The 19,842-nt window shown below is 47.4% G+C and overlaps 1 protein-coding gene across 1 annotated transcript; it reads right to left on the bottom strand.

Annotated features, from left to right (window-relative positions):
• Window positions 1-376: 376 nt before the first annotated feature.
• On the bottom strand, window positions 377-17,843 carry LOC108164989 (TWiK family of potassium channels protein 7; the record flags this gene model as incomplete). The annotated part of the gene is made up of 5 exons (XM_033396090.1): window positions 377-5,009; window positions 16,732-16,861; window positions 16,956-17,052; window positions 17,127-17,283; window positions 17,468-17,843. Coding segments are annotated over 5 exons (1,518 nt in total), but the record flags the coding sequence as incomplete, so codon positions are not given.
• Between the last annotated feature and the right edge of the window lie 1,999 nt (window positions 17,844-19,842).

Raw genomic sequence — 19,842 nt, 5'->3', positions numbered from 1 at the left:
CTTCATTCCTCTGGAAGATAACTGTTTGTGGATGGGCACCACTGTTTGGAGGCTGGCACTGCTTGTCTGCACTGTTCTCTGAAGCCACTTTCCTCTTCCTTCCTGTGGACGATAACTGTTCGTGGATGGGCAGCACTGTTTGAAGGCTGGCACTGCTTGTCTGCACTGTGCTCTAAATGCACTTTCCTCCTCCTTCCTCCTGTTCGTGGAAACCAGTGTCTGGAACACCCGCACAACCAAAAATGCCGCAGGCAAGAAAAACACGCAACATTTTACTGACATTTGACTAAATTGTTCATGATGTATGTATTTATTCACTTATTTTTTGTTTCTGGTTGTTTTGGTTTGGTTTCGGTTTTGTATATATATATATATATATATATATATTGTATATTATATGTAGATGTATATGTCGCAAACTGCGGTATTTACTTAATTGCTAGTTGCCTTGCTCAATGCTAAATTAGTTTCGTTTTGTGTACGGCTACATATATATATGTATGGAGGCTTACAACTACATATGTGTGCATCTATGTCGGCCCATGCACATGTACATACATGTAGATATTTCCGCTGTACCAATATCTGCCGACCTGCACACGTTTGGAGGACTAATACTAAGAGTACGGGTATATGAACTAGGTGTAATTTATCCATAACTGTCACTCACTGTCGCGAGCCACTTCGGTTAGCCTAAGAGTTCAACTTACCGTGCTAGGAATTTGACAACAAAAAAAAAACACTCACATATTACATTTAGTTTTTCTATATTTATCAGATAGTTATTAATTATATTGTGGTTTTCGGAGTGTCGATGTCTCTGTCTGTCTGTCTGTCTATCCGTGTGTCGGCTGTTATTTGTTGGTTGTCGTTTTTTTGTGCGAGTGTTGAAGTGGACTTAATTTAATTACATTGACTTAAATTCAATATTTGCTTTAGCTTTTTTCCATTTTCTGTTTTCTGTTTTCCGTTTTATGTTTTATGTTTCTGCTGTACGATTATGGCTGCTGCTTTTCGTTAGTTGGTTAGTTAGTTAGTTATTAACTACATAGACATATATGTATGTATGTGTTTAGTATGTATCTGCGTGGGCTTATGCTATGACACAAACTGGATTTTGGAATTAGTTTCTGACTGCTTCTGTCGGACCGCCCTCAGATTACCGTTGCTCGCCCTTCGGCCTTGGCCCGCAATCACGCAATCCATTAATTGAAATCCTCCCATCTAAGCTTCTTCTGTCTGTGTATCTGCGTTTGTGTGTATTCAATTTTATTTTGATTTGATTTTTTACGAGTATGTACGAGTACCTAGCCTATTTGATTTTTGGTTTCTGCTTTCATTTCACTATTTTACTATTTTAATTGAATGCCACAAATTGAATATGGCAAAAATTAACAAATGCATCGCGCCGCGACCACACACCCTCGCGTGCAGGCTAGGGCAGACACTCAAGTTTCATTTATTTATTTTAATGAAGGGCTGCAAAAAAAGCCAACCGAATGGCAGCGAAATTGCGCCAAATGAGCTCCACTTGGATGACAGCCATCCGAACGGTCTGGCAGCTCTGGCACTGCGGCAAAAAGGACAGACGGCAGCAAATAACAAACAACAAATGACAATTCACGCGCTCAATTACCTACAATCAAAATGTATTTAAAAAGTATTTAAACCTATTTGCCCTAGGCGAAGCGTGTGGTGCGGGAGAGGAAACAAAAAAAAAATTTAAAAAAAAACCACTCAGCAATAGCTTAAGCAGATGCCACGGGGGATTTTGATGAATCGATGGTAGTTTGTAGAATTCCTTGGTGCTTGAACAAGACTGAAGAACTGAAGGACTAAAGAGACTCAGATATATGTAAATACATACATGATCCATCATTCGGATCTAGTCGTATAAGAGATTTTATGACAGGTCAATGATAACTACATGTATAACAGATTGTACGAGATAGTGTTGATTGTTGTTGAATCTACAAAGACAAGTAAGCTGTATAACAGATATAACAGATAATATAACAAACTTATTGTAACAGTTTGTGCACGAAAGGTACCATTTCATTTTTGTACACATTGCAAACATTATGACAGTTAGTATAACAGCGAAAATAGGTAATATAACAGTTGTGTGCAACGAAGCAAACTCTCGCAACACAGTCTGTATAACAGCTGGATAAAAACGCACAGTACTGTACCTATCGCTTCTAGAGCACAGTATAACAGTTGTAAACTAATCAATTATACCACTTCCTATACAACAAATATTTTAGTTTTCATTTGCTTTCCTGCCTGCCACACAGACAATACCGTTCTACCGCGTTCTAATGGAACTGTTATACAGCACTATGCGGCAAAGTAATTTCAAATTCCACTTGCCCCCACCCACCATGGCCACCCAGGAACACAGAAGTAGATGAAAATATGGCAAAAAAAAATAGACGCAGAGTGAGTGAGAGAGAAGCCGAAACGAACTAACAAATCGCTTAAATAAACTTTGTCCTCTGGTATTTATACAATTTGTCATTTTCATTTGCATTTTGTTTGTTTCCCGCCCCGCATGCCCCGCATTCTCCGCATTCCCCGTATTCCCCTGTCGCTGCCACGCCCATACACGAGGAGAACCACTATTTATTATTCATAGTATTCGCTATGTATTTTATTAATTTCGGTTTTTACGTGCATTCGGCATTAACGTTAAACACTCTCATCCACCATTTAAATATTTATGCATTTATCATGTGGAATTTTAATTTCAATTTTAATTTAGTCGTTGCTGCTAATGCCTCACCCTCCCCATTCCCCTGCCCCAACCTAACTTTGCACCCTCCTGTCGTCCTGTACTCCTGCAGCTGCTGATGCTTCCAACCGACCCGAACTTTGTCTATTCTCTACCCTGTGGATGCTTTTGTTTTTTGGTTTTTCCTATATTTACACACATAATAATAAATATTTGCTCAATGTTTATAGATTCGAAAAACACGGAGAACTTTTAGATGAAGGAAATTGTTACTTCTTCTCCCCCCCTCCCTGCTTGTGTTGCTTGCTGGTTCCTGGTTCCTGCTTCCTACGTCTCTCCTCCCCTGTCGCTATCGTTCGCTCACTTGGAGCCCCCAGATGTAGGCAACACTCCTTGACTTCCATATACATGTGTGTCTATGGATATGCATGTGTGTTCGTTTGTGTGCAAGATAGGAGTCCGCCTGTCTGTATATGTGTGTGTGTGTGTGGGTGTGTGTGCAATTACTTACAGTGTGAGCATTTGGTTAGATTCACTTAGACACGTATCACCTCACCTGGGGCCGGTCCCGACTTGGGGCACAGCGCCTCGTCAATGCTATCCCGCAGACGCATCGCCGCATTCAGCTCTGATGCCGCCCCAGCTCCAGCTCCGACACCGGCACCGGAACCAGAACCCGATCCAGATGCCACTGGCGAACAGTCACTGGACGCCGCCGCTAGTCAACTGGATGGTCACATGAAGATGTCGCCGCCACTCAGGCCAGCGACGCCGGAGGACTTGCGCGGCGTGGTAGGCACCCCGTGGGGACAATGGGTGCTCGCCGACGTCACAGATGACACGCCGGAGGAGACAATGGAGGGTGGCGGCGGCTGCTGCTGCTTGGACTCGTCCTCGAAGGTGACCATCTTCTCGCTGCGCGGCTTGAGGGTGACTATCTGCAGCTGGGCCGGTGGCGGCGGTGGTTGCTGCTGTTGTTGGGGGCCGCCGCCACAGAGCAGTGTCTGCGGCGGTCCCAGTTGGAGGCCGTGCGGCAGTCCCATGCCCATGCCCATGCCCATACCCATGCCCATACCCATGCCCATTCCCATGCCTGGTCCCATGCCCATTCCCATGCCCGTGCCCGTGCCCGTGCCCATGCCCATGTGGTTCATGTTGGGGGAGTAGCGCCGCGGCGGGGGCAGGGCCAGATCGCCCACGCCCGACAGGTTGAACTCGCTGATGCTGCGCGGCACAAAGTACTCCATGTGGTGCTCCGGTATGCCCGTGGAGCGGCGTATGGGCGTGTTGCGCTGGAAGGCCGCTCCCGAGGATGAGTGTCCGACCCCGTGGCCGCCGTGCATGTGGCTGCGGCGGGGCAGCGAGCTGTACTGGGTCAGGGTGTGGGCCGGGCCGAAGAACATCGTCTGGTGCTGGGCCAGGCTGTTGGGTGGCTGGCCTACCACGCCCACGCCCAGACCGGAGGAGGTGCTGGGACCGCCGGCGACGCCGCCCAGCAGGTCCGCGCTGGGTCGTTGTCAGGAGGGCTTCGGGGTGACGGACACCGACACCAGGGTCACCTCCTCTGCCTTGGGCGTCACGTGGTCCTGGACGCTGAACTTGCGCAGCCAGTGCACAATCTCGGTCTGGATCAGGTTGAAGCACATGGCCACCACGGCCATGCCCACCAGGATATAGGCGGAGGCCATGTACAAGGCGAGCGTGCCCCTGGGGGCCAGCTCTCCGAAGCCGATGGTGCCCAGCGAGGTGAAGCAAAAGTACAGTGACTCCAGCACGCTCCAGTTCTGCAGCCGGTGGAAGAGTATGGCCCCGCTGGTCACATAGCAGACCATCACGCACACACAGATCGAGATGGGCACGCTGGCGGAGCCCCGGGGTCCAGGTCCTTGTTCGTTTTCCGATTCAGAGCTCTTCTTTTCCTGCTGCTGTTGCTGCTGCTGCTGCTGCTGTTGCTGTTGCTGCTGGTAGACGGTCTGCGGCATGCCGTAGTGCATATTGTTGCCGCCATGGTGACCGTAGTGGCCCCCCTTTCCCTTCTTGCCCTTCTTCTTATCAGATTTTCGCCCGTTGCCACCGCCAGCTCCATTGTCGATGCCGTCCCCTTCGCCTGCCCCGCCCTTCTCCCCACCCTGGCGACGGAACAGGCAACGCATGCCGGTGGACAGTGCATCGCCCATGGCGGACAAGTAGAGCAGTATGATGGGTATGCCGAGGAGAGCGTAAATCAGGGCGGCAATGCGGCCCCACTGGGTTCGTGGCGAGACGCCGCCGTAGCCTGCAACAAGAAAAGAAGATGAAATTCGTTAAATTTTGGTTTATTTGTGCCTGGCGGCAGCGGCAGACGGGTATTTGTGAATGAATTAGAACAGTTCTTTCTAATATTTGTAAAATATTCAATAGGCGAAAGCCAAAACTAGTCCGGGTACAGTCCAAAAGCCTATCCCATTGCAAATTTAATCACTGCAAAACACTTGCTCAAAAAGAGAACTAAGTGCACCACAATGCGAGAAGAAGGACAATGCTGGCAGTCCGACTTGATCCCACTCACAGTTTAACAAGTTCAACATTGCCACAAGCACCAGCCCAGCTCCATCCACATCTCCATCTCCGGCTCCAGCTGGAGCTACAGAGACTGATCCTTGATCAAATTAGCAGGGCAGACTGTGCAGATTAGTAGGAGTGGATAAAGCCATTTCCATGCTGCCTACTGCTTACTGCCATGCAGCCATGCAGCCATGCATGTGGCACAACAACCTTTTCGGCAACCCCACCCGCCCTGTGCCGCACCGCACCCCTTTCGTTCTGGAGCTGGGACTGGCCTCAAAAAGCGAAAATAATAGAAAAAACAACCAGAAACTTTTCTGTCGGAGACACTTTGGCTTTGATGTTTGTTTGCCAGGACAAACAACAGTCGAGCCAGAACCAAATTCAGGAACAGGACTTGAAACAGGACTAGAAGGAGGACTGGGAACAGGACGAGGCCTAGGCCAGTTGCCTCTGGGCACGACCTAACCCAATATGGGTGGCACGGGAGCGCCTCGGACTTTCGTTCGTCCCCGACTTTGGCTCTGCAATGAACTTTTAATGTGGAAACTTTTATAATTGAGTAAAATGGTGCGTATGTGTATAAGTGCATGTGTATGCATGCATGTAGATGTATTAAATTTTATTACTGAAAAAAATAAAAAGCAAACGACAATAGCAAAAAAATGCCAGACGACCGAGAGAGAGCCGAGGGTAAAAATAAAATACACACGACAGTGCAAAAAACAAAAAAAAAAGTGATGAAAAATCCGTATGAAAAAACACAGAAAATGCTTTTCGGTCCCGCATCCTATGCCCCCTGATCCCTGCTTAATGTTAATGTTAAGAATACTTTAAAACACCAAGCACGTTTAAGTGCACGGGGAACAGGGCCAGAGACATGGTGGCACAGGGGGCAGGCGGTGCAAGTGTAGGCTGTTCCGGCACCATCACCGTCACCGTCACCGCCACCTCCGGACTACTACTACGAGCTTCTGGCAGAGCGCTCGTTCCCCTGAGGTGCGTGTTTCACACACTGGCCAAAAAAAGTTGCTGAAAATTATCATCATCCTGCTTACAACATGCACAGGCGTGTAGTACGTATACGTCGTGTGTCCCTCCCTCAAATACGAGTCTGTCCATCTGGCCCTCCGTACGGGTGTTCGTTCATCGCCGGGAGCCGCCCAACAGCCACGCCCCAGAGTCGGGCAACGGTTGGTAAAAATTGTTAGTGAAAATTATAACATTTACAATATGGCGTCCATAAAATTGTATGTAGTTATAACTAACTAACTAACGACGCACACATGTCGTTGCCGCCCCATCCCCTGGCCCCCTGGCCCCCTGGCCCCCTGCCACTGTCCCCTCCACTGTCCCATTGCCTGCTATACAACTTTGGGGAAAGATTTCTACAAGGGGCAAGCATGGCAATTATGCGTGGGAATTTTAGAGTGGGTGATGGGTGTATGGCTGTGTCCTTTGGGGGGTCCTAAACTTTTAACCCAAAAACTGTAGACGAGCAAAAACGATTTCCATGTCGGGGGATTGAAATCTTTGCAATCGAGATGGAAATGGGGATTGAGATTGTGGGCGATAATAGTAATACCAGCCCCCGAAGCCGTTATTGGCGCTGGACAGTAGACAGTTTAGAGTAGGGTTAAGCGGACACGTACAACAGCCGGATCCGGTTGGTCAGTGAAGCCACAGACATTCGTGGGTGGGCCTGGTAGTCGTAGTCGTTGTAGTTCTTGGGAAACTCGATGCCTCCACCAGATGCCATCTAAGTGGCATGCAGCAACAGAAATGTTGTTCTAACTTTTTAATACGTTTTAATTTGCATTTGTTGCTTACTTTTCAGCTCTCAGGTATTTTAATTAAAACTATTTATTCACTTTTGTTGTTTTGCCCCAACTTTAGTTCGTGCTAATTGCAAATCCTTCAACAACTTTGAAATATGTGCTGAAGCAGGCACGCCCCACTCGTGCGAGTGTGTGCATGTGCCCATAGATAAACAGATACTTTCAAGGTTTCTGCACAACAAAAACAGACATTCCAGACATTAGGAATGTTATATGGATTGCTATACTCGTACTTCTGGAATTCTTCAAGAGATGTCCATATTTTTTGTTTGCCCATTCATTGTGGAATCGATCTCATCGATCAATCTTCAAACTCAAAGGATATCGACTGATATTGGATGGTTCTGAATGGTACATAAAAAATTATAGCCCTATCACAGATATACTGGTATACAAGCAGAACACAAAGCGACACCAAAAAACTGTTATACAAACTGTTATACTAACTGTTATACAAACTGTTCTACTCATTTTAATCGACTCCAAACTGTAAAACATCGCCTAATATTAGCGGCCAAAAAACGATCAATCGTCATCGATATTCATTCATTCCCCTCACCACAAAAAAACCATCACAATTCTTATTATTTGCTCATCTTGGCAGATGGGCAAAGCACTTGATTGGATTATAAATACATAGTCCCAAAGGGAAGTCCACAGCCTTGCCAGAGTCGCACCCTCCCACTGCCCCGACCACAACCTGGCTGGGCTTTTGTCCTGCCCTTGGGCGACCGTAAAATCCAAACCAAAAGCCAGCGAGAAATATTTTACTACGGCAATTTTCGGGCATAAAGTAATTACAAAATACTCCTCCATCACACACACACACACACACACACACACATAGACTCGTACACTGAGAGAGTTGCAGGAGCAGTTGGAGGAGTGGAATGGGGTGAGGGGAAAAGGGGGGTCCGACCAGAGCCTCTAATAGCTAAGAAATTAATTTTCACAAAAAGCTATTAAGAGAGTCACAAAAATGTTGAAATATAAAACCAAACAATGCGCTTGGGGGCGGCACGGCCATGGCTGGGGGTTGGCTTTAAAGGGAGAATGGGGATATTTGTCGAGAGGCACTGCCGAAGGTTAGGAGCGGCTGCGGGTGCGGGTGCGGGTGCCTCCACCCCTCCTCCTCCCCCACTCGACCCGGGGTCAAGCAGCAATGGCTGAGTGGGCAATGAGGTTTCTCTCCTTCGCTCAGTGAATGTTTTAATTACAGACTGTAAATATTACTCCGCCCCGCCCTCAATGTTGTTTGGAAGAGACACCCTCGCCCTGTAGCAAGTTTGAGTAATGAAATTGTGACAGAGAAAACATCCCCCATAGCCCATGCCCCATGCCCCATGCCCATTGCCAACTCCATAAATAGCCAAATGTTCAATAAACAAGCGGAATGGCGGATTGTGATGGAAAAGAAAGAAATATCGCGGCGATAATAATGATATGCAGGGCCGCCAAAATGAAACAAAAACATGTCGTTAAACGCCCCAAAACATCATCATCAACCAGAACAGCTGCAATGGGGGGTAGAGGGTAGAGCCAAAAGGAGAGTACAAAGGACAAAGGACATAGGACAGAGGACAGAGGACAAGCGACATCCAAACATGACAGCAAACATTTTTATGACATGGCAACTGGCGCTTGAAGAATTAATTAAAAATTAAATGGCCTATTAAAATCGTTATCGAGACGCGGCGACGCCGGCAGCGATGTCGATGTGCTGCCCATTTAACTGTCAAACAAATGGAAAGCACAAAATGGAAACAAAAGCCAGCCGTAGACAAATACATAAATACGTACACATATATGTTTGTATGTATGTCTGTGGCTCTGTGTCTCTGTGTCTCTTTCTCTATCTGTGTCTGTGTCTGTGAGTGTGTGTGTTTCGAGAGCCATAAAACGTTGCATGCAATGGCTGGCTGGCTGGCTGGCTGGCTGGCTGGCTGGCTGGCTGGATGGCATCGTGAAGTGAAGTGACGCCAACGATGCTTGAACATGTCAAAACATGCATAAAAATGCGAAAATTGCCAGAGAAAGCAGCCAGAAATGATTATGGCGGGCACGGGGTGGGGGGTAGTAAAGTGAGTGCGAATGTCGAGGAAGTTGCATTCATTCACTTTCTGTCAAACTCATCTGGCACCTCAATGTGCCATTGTATCTCAAGTAGAACAGCTAAAAGTACTTGACTCTGGGTCGTCGGATCAAAGTGTCGGCTTAGCATTGACCGCAGCTTAAGTCCGAATTCGTACAAAATTGGGAAAGTGTTTCAATAAAACAGGAAAAGTCTCCAAACCATTCATAAACAGCTCATGAATTCCAAAGAAATCGAAACTATGTATGCATGTACATATATGGAAACCTCAGAATGTGTTTTTTTCTTTTGCAAAAGTCGATGGTAAATCAAGTTTAGCTGTCTTACAACATCATGCATCATGCTGCAGTACCTACAGGGAAAACCCATCAGAATGCACCCTTTGAGCCGCCTGTCGACAACGAAATTTAAAGAAAAAATTGACTTCATTTGACAAAATGCCGAAAGGCATCAAATTGCGCCAACAGTTTGTTAGTTTGTCAATGTATAACAGTTTGTCAAGCACTCCTGATCCGGGCAGAGAGGGGTGGGGAGAGGAGAGACCTACACATTCATTATATAACCGTTTTTTTTTTTGTTTTCTGTTTGCACAGCCCTCGACAAAAAATATGCATGAAATGAAAAATGCAAAGTCAAGCCAATACAGGACCAAACCGTAGAAGAACAAGGCGAAGACGCTGATGAAGGATGGGGAGACAAAGAGAACGAGAAGAGCGAGAGGGAATAAAAGCCGAGCAAGCAATGCATACTTTTCAGCCAACGTAGCACAGTGGCAACATTTGCAACATTTTTCACTAGTTTCCATCTTTTTTCCTCCTCCTTCCTGGCAAACTGTGCCTTCCCTCTGCAGCTCTCTGCGTGGCAGCTGCAAGGTTAAGGAGACAGAGTGGCCACTCGAATGGCAGCTGCGACACAAGGTCTGAAATGGTGCTACCCCCCCCTCCACACACAAACACACTGAGACAGGGAACATATGTGTGTGTGTGTGTGTATGCGTATGAGTGGAGACAAGTCGAATTATTGGCATTGTTTTGTGATGCCTTCGCTAGGCCCAAATTTCGGTTTTTATGACATTATTAAGCATTTTGATATGCGACATTCACAAACAAAATAATGACACAGAGCCCCGCTTGATTGGGCCACGTCTATGTGTGCACTCGTGTGTGTGTACATGTGTGGACATGTCTGTGTGTGCGTTGAGCATTTCCGGCATTAAATGGCAGAGGGAGGGACACAGACACAGACACAAAGAGCAGCCTGAAACCATTTTACGCTTGAAATGACACCAGAAGAGGGGATCCCAGGCCTCGCATCTCGATCTTCGCTCTCTTTCTCTATGGCGACTCTCTTGTATATCTCTCTCCCTACTTTGTCCTTCCTGTTTTATCTCTATCACCTTTTCATTCTTTTCGCATTCTCCTCTCTCTTTCTCCGTCTCTTTGTGGACTGTCTCCCCGTCACACTTTCATAGTTTTCGCTCTATGTAATTTTTCGCTACATTCTCCGTACCGTTTGTTAACACTCTCCATAACATTTCTGCCATACATCTCTCCTCTCTCTGCTGCTCTTGTCCCTCTACGCTGAGAGATGGATTGGCTGCAGTAAGCCTTGCACGAGATGAAAAACTACCCAGAGCCAGCAGCGGCTAAGTGTGGTTGGGTGTGGCAGAGTGGCAGAGTGGCAGTGGGGCTATGTATATTGCGGCAGAGGGGGCGGCGGGGCTGGAGGCAGCATGCGTGTTAGCGTTTGACACATATCAGGCCTCTCAGGGCTCATCGTTGCCGTTGCCGTTGCTGTTGCCGTTGTTGGTGTTGTTTCTGAACAGGAAGACATTAAAAAATGTATGCAGCATGTCAAGGGCTGGCAGTGCAAGCCGTTGGTGTAAACGGGGGTGCGGTGCGGGGTGCCATGATAAACACCCACCCACGCACACACACAAGCACACAGACGCGCACGCACACACACAAACACCCATAAAAGCGCTGAGTGGTTCGTTATGTGTGGCTCTGTGTGAGGGAGGGCCTCTGCCACATAATATGTCCAAGGCGTAGGCGCTCTTTCATTCGTTCATTCATTCATTTTACCCTTGCAGGGGGTATTCTAGCATTAGGTAAAGCCGCATTTCGACACACAAAAAGTATTTATTTTCGATCAACTTTAGCTCTTTCTAGTCCCTGAATTTGTTGGATGTTTGCAGTACCACCTGCATGGGATTATGGGAACAGATCTAAAAAGGGTATCAAGTGCTTCGGCTGGCCCAGAGGTGACCTTTCCTTCTGGTTCATTCATTCATTCATTCATTTGTGGGTGGTCCTCCGACCCGGCTTCCATTCGTCGTGCTCCGTTTGTCGTTCGTTGTCCTCGTCAGCGGAATGTTGACTTATCTGTGATTGCCTCTTATATCGTCGTTGTAGTCGTGGTTGTTGTTCTTCCATGCTGTTGTCGCTTTTGGCATTATTTGTTTTATATTTGACACTGACACACCCACCCACACACACACACATACTTGTACAGTATGTCTAAGCCATAAAAATGAGACTGCGAATTGCAATAAAATAAAATAAACTGCCGCGCTTTTTTGTTCCCTACAACGCCCACAATGAAATCAGTGCTGTCGATGGTTCCGCATGTGATGGAATAGTTCGTTCCATCCACACACATATTTTTAGGGAATTTCGGTTCACACGGCTCTGTTTTGTGTCCCTGAATGAAACTTGTTAGGCCTATACCTGTAATCCCCCTATGAATGGTCACCTCTCAGTCACATTCCTGTAACATACCCCGATCAAGAACAGATAACTAATAACATACCTACGATTAGTTCCCAGACAACAAAAACATTTCACTGAGGAACCTCATCCAATAAATGCCTTTCGCATATGGAACCAACTCCCATCGTATAACACCTTCAAGGAGACATTTAAAACATAAGAAAATAAAATAAAAATATAAATAACATAAGAAGAAATCTAAAATAAAAATCTAAAATAAATAAATGAAATAAATTAAGTTTAAACAAAATTTAAAATTGTACATAATTATATCTGTTGAGTGACCAGTGCAGATCAGTAGCAGTAAGTATTTATATAATACTTGTAGCTTTAGGAATGAATACGAAAAGCACACAGGGTGTAATAGAACCCATATAGAATGTCAATTTATAAACTGGTTCGCACCAAAACGCTATTGTTCAGCACTGGAACCATAGATATTTAGACGGCGCGTGTCGCAAACGATTATAGTTGCCATCCAGGCCGGGCAACAGGGCGAATACACAATTTCTGGCACACAAATTATGTAATAATAATATTACAACAGCGGACGTGACGTGCCGTCTATAGTGGGGTCGTGGGATTGGGGGGGGGGCTGTGGGGTTGTGGGGGAGTAATGGAGCGCAAAGGCAGCACCGTCATCGTGTGAACATAATGCAGGTCAAAGTGTTTAATAAAGTTATCAACCAGCAGCCGCCAGGACCGATGGGATGGGATGGGATGGGATGGGGGCACGGACTGAAGGAAGCTCGCACAATGCAGGCCATGCAAATAGGTAAACAACATATAAATCGTGATTCGTTCGAACGCATACGGAAACTGGCACTCGTGCGGGCACTCTCTGCCCAGCAGTGCCATGCAATTTGTAATTCAAAATGGCAACCGGAAGTGGCAGACAAAGCCATTACATGGATGGCAATAGTTTATGGTGTGGCCCCTCTGAAGGTCACCCACACAAGAAGGTCAAAGAGCTGCAAGAGCCATGTACCGAGAGTGGGAGAGAACTGCTGGATGGATAGATGATTGCTCCCAGCCCCCAACCCAATCGATGGAACAATTTTTTCCGTTGTTATTTGCTGGAGATTTATGTGAGGCAATCGAGCTTATGTACTACATGTTCCTGCCAGTTTACATTTACTTATTGATTGAAAATCACTGTGCTCTGCACCCGCCATGGTATCATGTTGCCTTGCAGACGCTTTCCTGTGGGTTTGATACACTGATATCATGATACTATATCTTTCTCGAGAGGCTTTCCTCTGGGCACATTCCTCATAGCTGACCAACACTTTTGAGTATGAGATTTTGTTCCTTCCACTTTAGCCGAAATCCAATTAACAATAAAGCGGCGCCCTAATGACATGCCATGTCCCGGCCCTGTCATTGCCCTGTCACTTGTCCACAGTTTTGTGACACTCGCTGTACTCACGGGACTCTCCGGGTCGCTCTGCACCGGATGTTGAATGTAGGGTGTTGGACAGCGGATGTGGCTCTGGATGCAGTTTGTAAAATTGAATCGTTGCTGTTGTGGGGGAGGGGGTGGCGAAACAGTTGTGGGTGCCTGACATAGTCCCGAGCACAGTGCAGCACATAAATCAGTGGACAATGGTGATTTTGGTCGAAATGATGTGTGCGGGGTGGGTATTTATTAGGTGCATGGTTTATATTTATGAGCAGATGTGTTAATTTTATTACCCAGCATATACACACACGCACACACACGCACACACAAGCACACGAGTAGGGAGAGAGTGGCTGTGGGGCGTATGCGTAATATTAATTATCCATAATCGCCATCAGAGCCGAAAAGTAGGCAATAAACCAGAGTCGATTGTGTGATTAAATTTCGGAAAGTCCCCAAAAATTGGCCGAATTGAAGTGATAGAACACTGAGAGCACTCGACTCCTCGACTGCCATCAATTAGCGGGCAAATCAATACGCTAATCGAATGAGAATCCACGTAAATGCAAATTAAATACGCATTCCATAATTCCCACACAGCAATTGACATAAATTTATCGAAATTGTTGAGGCGAAAGGTATTATTTTTAAGCGATCCATCAACGGCGAGGCTTTTCAGGCAATGAAATTTGTTTTATGCGAGAAGCTAAACAACCATTAGACCGCCATCAGCCAGCCAGCCAGTCGGAGTCTTATATTCAGACACACATATCACTGCCAGACAAATCCAATCTGCTGGAATTTTAATTGAACGATGTCCTGGGCCCAGACAGAGCCCAGTGGGGGGAGGGGACAGGTAGGCGCCACAGAAAGGTGGCCATCGAAAATAGCTCAGTGGGGCAGTGGGGCCATCCGAGCGTATGCCCATCCAAAATATCTTCATTATTGAATAATGAGCAAAGTGTCGTGGTCTGGAGGCCGGGGACGTGGCTGTGCCTGGGACCGGGACCGGGACCGGGGCTCAGGACATAATCGATGTGAATTTTGCATAATGTTCTTGTCTCTTATAGCCAGTCCCAGTCCCAGTCCCAGTGCCCCATCCCCCCGACTTAATCTCCCGACGATCGTTTGGTAGCACCCCAAAAATCTCTCCAGCCGCCTGTCGCCTGTCGTCAATCCCTAAGCACATTAAAGAACCAACAACAAAGAACTTTTTGGCCGAAATCCAAGGTGACTACTGAATGTGGCCAGAATGGGGATTTTGAGCTTTTGAGATTTAGTTCTCTCCTTTGGCAGAGCCGCAGTAAAATAGACGACACCCTTCACAGTTTTATGTATATTTATAGAATACACATTAGTCAAGGGAGTCGAAACAATCGAAATACGTAAGTATATCCCACTCGGCAATTTGGGACAAATTGTTTCATAATTGATTGATGTGCCAGCCAAGACCGGGCCCCATCTTCTGCGGTGGATACACCCGTACTCGCAGAATAGTACATATGTACATATATATATACTACAGCCAATGGCTACAGAATGCAGAATGTTGAGTCCTGTCTGCTGCTGTCCGCTCCTGTCTGTTCATGTCCGTTCCTGCATGCTCCTGCCTGTCGCCCCCCTTTGTCTTCCTCTCTCTCTCTCCCACTCTCCATCTCTCTGTCGGTTTACCCAACTCACAACCGCAGGTCGGTCGGCCCCCTCTCTCGGCTGTCTGTTGCTGTCTCCATTTAACTCCATAACGTACTATCCCCTCTCCAGCGATGTCAAAATAATTTCAATGACACTCTATACACAAACATGGCGCCGGGCCGGAGCGACACAGCTCAGGACGGGGGGTGGGGGGTGGTGGTGGTTCCGTATTTAGACAGATTTTTGATTGCCTTCTCGCTTGCTCCGCCTCTCTGCCTCCGCCAAGGACCAGCCCGAAATTGAGTTTTGATTTCAAACTCAATTCCCATAATGTGATGAGGGGCCAGTAGGTGCTGCTGTGGTGGGGCTGCTCCTGCTGCTGCTGCAGCCGCCGCGAGGGGTGTATTGCTGTTGCTGATTGCTACAAATTCGATTGATTTAACAGCGCGTTTATTGTGAACGAATCTGTCCAGCCATTCCAATCAAACCACATCCTCCAATCGCAATCTCTCTTCCACTCACTGCTTCAGCCACAATCGCCCTGCTCTAGGCCCTGCTGTAGGCCCTGCTGTGGGTCCTGCTCCACTTTTGTTCATGTGTCAGCCACAGTGCGTGACCGGTCTATTTCCGTTACCCTTAGTCCTCTGTGTGGTCATAGTTCAGTGGACGAGCGGACCCAACCAGCCGATTTACAACACCCTTTAATCGTATTCGAGGGCACAGGCCACGCACAGAATTTTGAATCTACTTTGATAGTTCTTAGAATCCACCTTTAACGGCTTCGCTGACAAGATGAATAAATATTCTATAGGATCTGTTGATTCCAAGGGTATTCATTGGTAGGCTTTAGGCGCTTTCGTTTTTCTGGTTATTTCAAATTATTTTTTTCAATTATTTTGGTGTCTCTCAACCTTCGACCAACAGCACTTCAATTTGCATGTACATCAGGAGAAGGACGAGGACAAGGAGGACTACGAGCAGGGGTAGGAGGGGGAGCTGGGGTGGTTTGTTGTGGCAGTGTTCGATTCAAGAGGGGGCATGTTAATTACGTTTGGCATGCATCTTCATGACCCATTCCGGATGTCCTTTTTGCAGAGGAATTGCTTAGCCCCCGGCTTACATATACCTAATTGAAATCAGAGAAGATCCCGGGCGCACGGCAGCACGCATTGGTAAATTGAAAAAAAGTATATAGTATATAGTATAGCACACCATCGTCGACGGAGGGTAAGAATTGTTGTGGCCAAGACGAACGGAATCGATGCCGTCGGTTGACAGTTTGTTAATTAAAAACAGCAGTTCGGGGCAGTTCGGGGCAGTCCGGGGCAGCCCGGGGTATGCCGAGGGCAATCCTGGACTGGCAGGGAGTGGGGCAGCCAGGCGTCAGTGGACCGAACATCTCTGGTCAGCCGCTGCTCAGCCAGGCAGAGGCGCTCACTCAACGTCTCACACAGATGCACACTCACAGAGCGGGAGAGAGGGATACGCACACGTGTCTGGTTGGGTTCTGGCACTTGGCAGGCGACGGCAAACGTCAGGCCGGGCTAATAAATTGCCCAGAGAATCAAACCGGGGGGCCAGAACCAGTGAACAACATGAGCCAACAAAGGAATCAAGAGAGGGGCACGGGCACGGGTACGGATATGGGTAGGGGTAGGGGTAGGGGTAGAACCCGTTTGTGCGGGGTACGGGGCAGGCATAAAGGACTTCTCACTCACCTATCGTTGTAATTAATGTCATGGAGTAGAGAAAGGCCGAGGCATAGGTCCATTTGTGGGTCGGTGCATTCATCTGGATACCGCCTGGTGGGTAAGCCTTTGACTGACGAACGGCCCGCAGCAGAGTGTCCTGCGGAAAAGAACGACACCGAGAGACGGACGCAGGAAGGATGCTCCATTAGCATGCAAGCGCAAAGGAGTGCCGCGACTGCCGCGGGTCTCACCTGAAACAGTTGAACCTCCTGGGCAGCCAGACGAGTCCAGTTCTCCTTGTACAGTATATTGAGGTCCTCCGTTATCGACCACAGGCGATCCACAGTTCTGAAAATCAGAGCCAAAGAGATCCGATCAGTGATGGATCGTTGCAGTATCAAAGATCAACGATTGAGACTTGCCTGGAGCGTATCTCAGCGTTGGCCAATTCAGTGCGGGGATATGGCTTGGAGGCGGCCACAGCGGTCTCCACGGCACTCACATCCTCCAGCTCACCCTCGAGGGTCACAAAGATGATCGACCCCATGGCGGTGTACAGAAGCACCAGCAGAAGAACGCCTAAAACGGAAAGGGAATGAAACAACTGAGTGATTCACAAAGCCTCAAGGATTCCGAGAGTCCTCGAATCAGACCAAATGAGACCTGATGGCAGACTTATTTGAATGAATGATTGCTCCACCCCAATGAGTGACTTTCTCAGCGCATGAATGACAGCGGATGACTGATGTACAGCGTGACTCACCTGTTGCCGATATGCAGTGCGACTTGGGGGCTCTGTTGCCACAGCCGCAGAGGATGCCAATGCCACCCTCCTCGCCGTCGTCGTGCTTCTCCGACTTGGACGATGCCGATGGACCTGAGGTCGATGCACTGCCACCCCCATTGGCGGCGCCCTGGCGACCACCGCCACGCCCCCCGCCACCGCCGTTCAGAGCTGCTGTTGCTGCTGCGGCTGCGGTGGCACCGCTGCGGATGCCGGCGGAGCTGCTGGGGCTGCCGCCGCTAATGTCGTTACCGAGGAAGGCCGCCATCGGAATTGGCGCCGTTTTAATGGAACGCTTTTGTTGCTTCGGAGACTGCTGCTGCTGCTGGTTCTGCTGCTGCTGTGGTTTGGTCAATCAGTCACACAGTCACTCAATCAATCACTCAAGTGAGTGATGCGAGCCGTTATGGTTTTCCCACCTCAGATTCGGATTTGGATTTGGATTCGGATTTGAATTCTCCTGCTCTGGTGCTGACAATGAAATCAAAAGCTTTGACGCTTCATGTGGCACGTAATTTGCATCCTCCGTCCCCTGCCTTCTGTGTGTGCGTGTGGAACACTGGGACGCTGGGACGCTGGGACGATGGGACGATGGGACGATGGAACGCTGGACCGTTCACCGTTCGACGCTCCGATGTTATTATGTGACCGTCATAAAATGTTGTCGCTTCCGCCCTTCGTCGGGCATCGGGCATCGGGCGTCGGGTCTGACGGCTTTTATGGGGCTCGGAAATGTTCCTGCTGTTGTTTCTTTATTTTCACTGGTGGCATGTGGCACAAAGCGGGGGCGGGCACCACGCGAAAGGACACCGTGTCGCCGGATGCTGCAAATGCAAAAATATTTTCATGAAAAAAACTGGCAAAAATTTAAATGAAAATTGCGAATCACCGTGCGGCGTTGGGACACATGTGTGCGAAGGACGGAGCACAGGACGAGGTGGGGGGAACACAAATTGCATGGCAAACGCCGTGTAATTGAGTCAACGGCATCAGGTTAAGACCAGAAGAGCAAAGGAAACCGACAGCGAAAGCGAAAGCGAAATGGCAAGGTAAAGTAATATCCTGGCAAACCAATTCCTGACATACCCCATAAACACTTCATTAGCGATAAGAATATTAAATAACTGAAAGGAGACCGCCGCGACGGTGCGGCATACTCTTTTGAAGCTATTGCATTTCAAGGCTTTCTAAATTTGTACAACAAGCTCCATAAAGGGAAATCCATTTATGGAATTCCTACGGCTTGAGACACTAACAAAATTTTAATTGAATACTAAAGTACTTCCAAATTGAGAATTTATTCACAGTGTTGTAGATAATTCAATGCAATTAACTCTGGAATTATTGCACTCCTTCTAAACAAAGAGATGAGTATCCTCATACTATCAATGTGCTCTTAGTCTTACCCTTGGTGACGCGAAAGGATGAGATGATTCTCGCTGTTTCCTTGGACTTGGGATCTGAATGCGGTGATGATGATTTTAGCTATGAAACCTCTAAATATCATCACTATAAGGGCCATTAAAAAATATGGAATTGATTGGCGGGTTTCTTATAGTCTGCCACCTGTTGAGTGATTCTCGTAATTTCAGTGATATCTTGGGAAGCGGTCTGGGCAAACTGTGTGAAATCGGTAGAAATCCTTAAAGTTTTACAAACTTAAACACACATTCTTTAGGTGGTAATTAAAATTTTAGACCCACTGAAAGGCAGCCGAAAGCCCAGTTCTTTGAGGTCAATGGGGGATGTGGTGCCTATTATGCTGCTAATCACGAGGGCGGACACATTCATTTTGGGGCATAGCCACTCGTATATGTATGTACAGATACGAGTATGTGCATATGTATGTGTTTGTGGAAAATAATCTGATGAACGTGAAGATGGCTGGCATTTAAATTAAAGATTGCGCCACCGAAGCACAAAAACTTGTCAAATTATCCACGACTGCTGTTCTTCGAACGGTTCTGGATAGCACGTGCCGTCCCTTCGCCCCAGCAGGATCGTGGGCGTTATCCAATGGCACTTCAATTAGGGGCAGGGTTTGTTTTTGCTTATTACTTGCATTTTTGTGCCGTCTCGTGTTCAAAGCTAATTATGTGAAGACATCGCAGCACGTTCCACAAGGGTGCCCATCTCTACCCTCCACGCTTTGCCCTCCTCTTAGTCCCTGCTTTTGTGGCCGGTACATGTTCAATTGTTGCTGACACATATACTCCTGCAACTATATATATGTATATAGATGGGCGACTATATGCTGTGATATCCATCCATCTGGCTCACAGAACAGATAGTTTGCCAGTGATAAGTGAAACGAAATTCTGGGCATGTGGCATGTGTGTGTGCGAGTATATATA

Source organism: Drosophila miranda, chromosome XL, assembly GCF_003369915.1.
Source record: "Drosophila miranda strain MSH22 chromosome XL, D.miranda_PacBio2.1, whole genome shotgun sequence".
In the NCBI taxonomy this organism is placed as follows: Eukaryota; Metazoa; Arthropoda; class Insecta; order Diptera; family Drosophilidae; genus Drosophila; species Drosophila miranda.
This window is presented reverse-complemented; position numbering and strand designations above follow the sequence as displayed.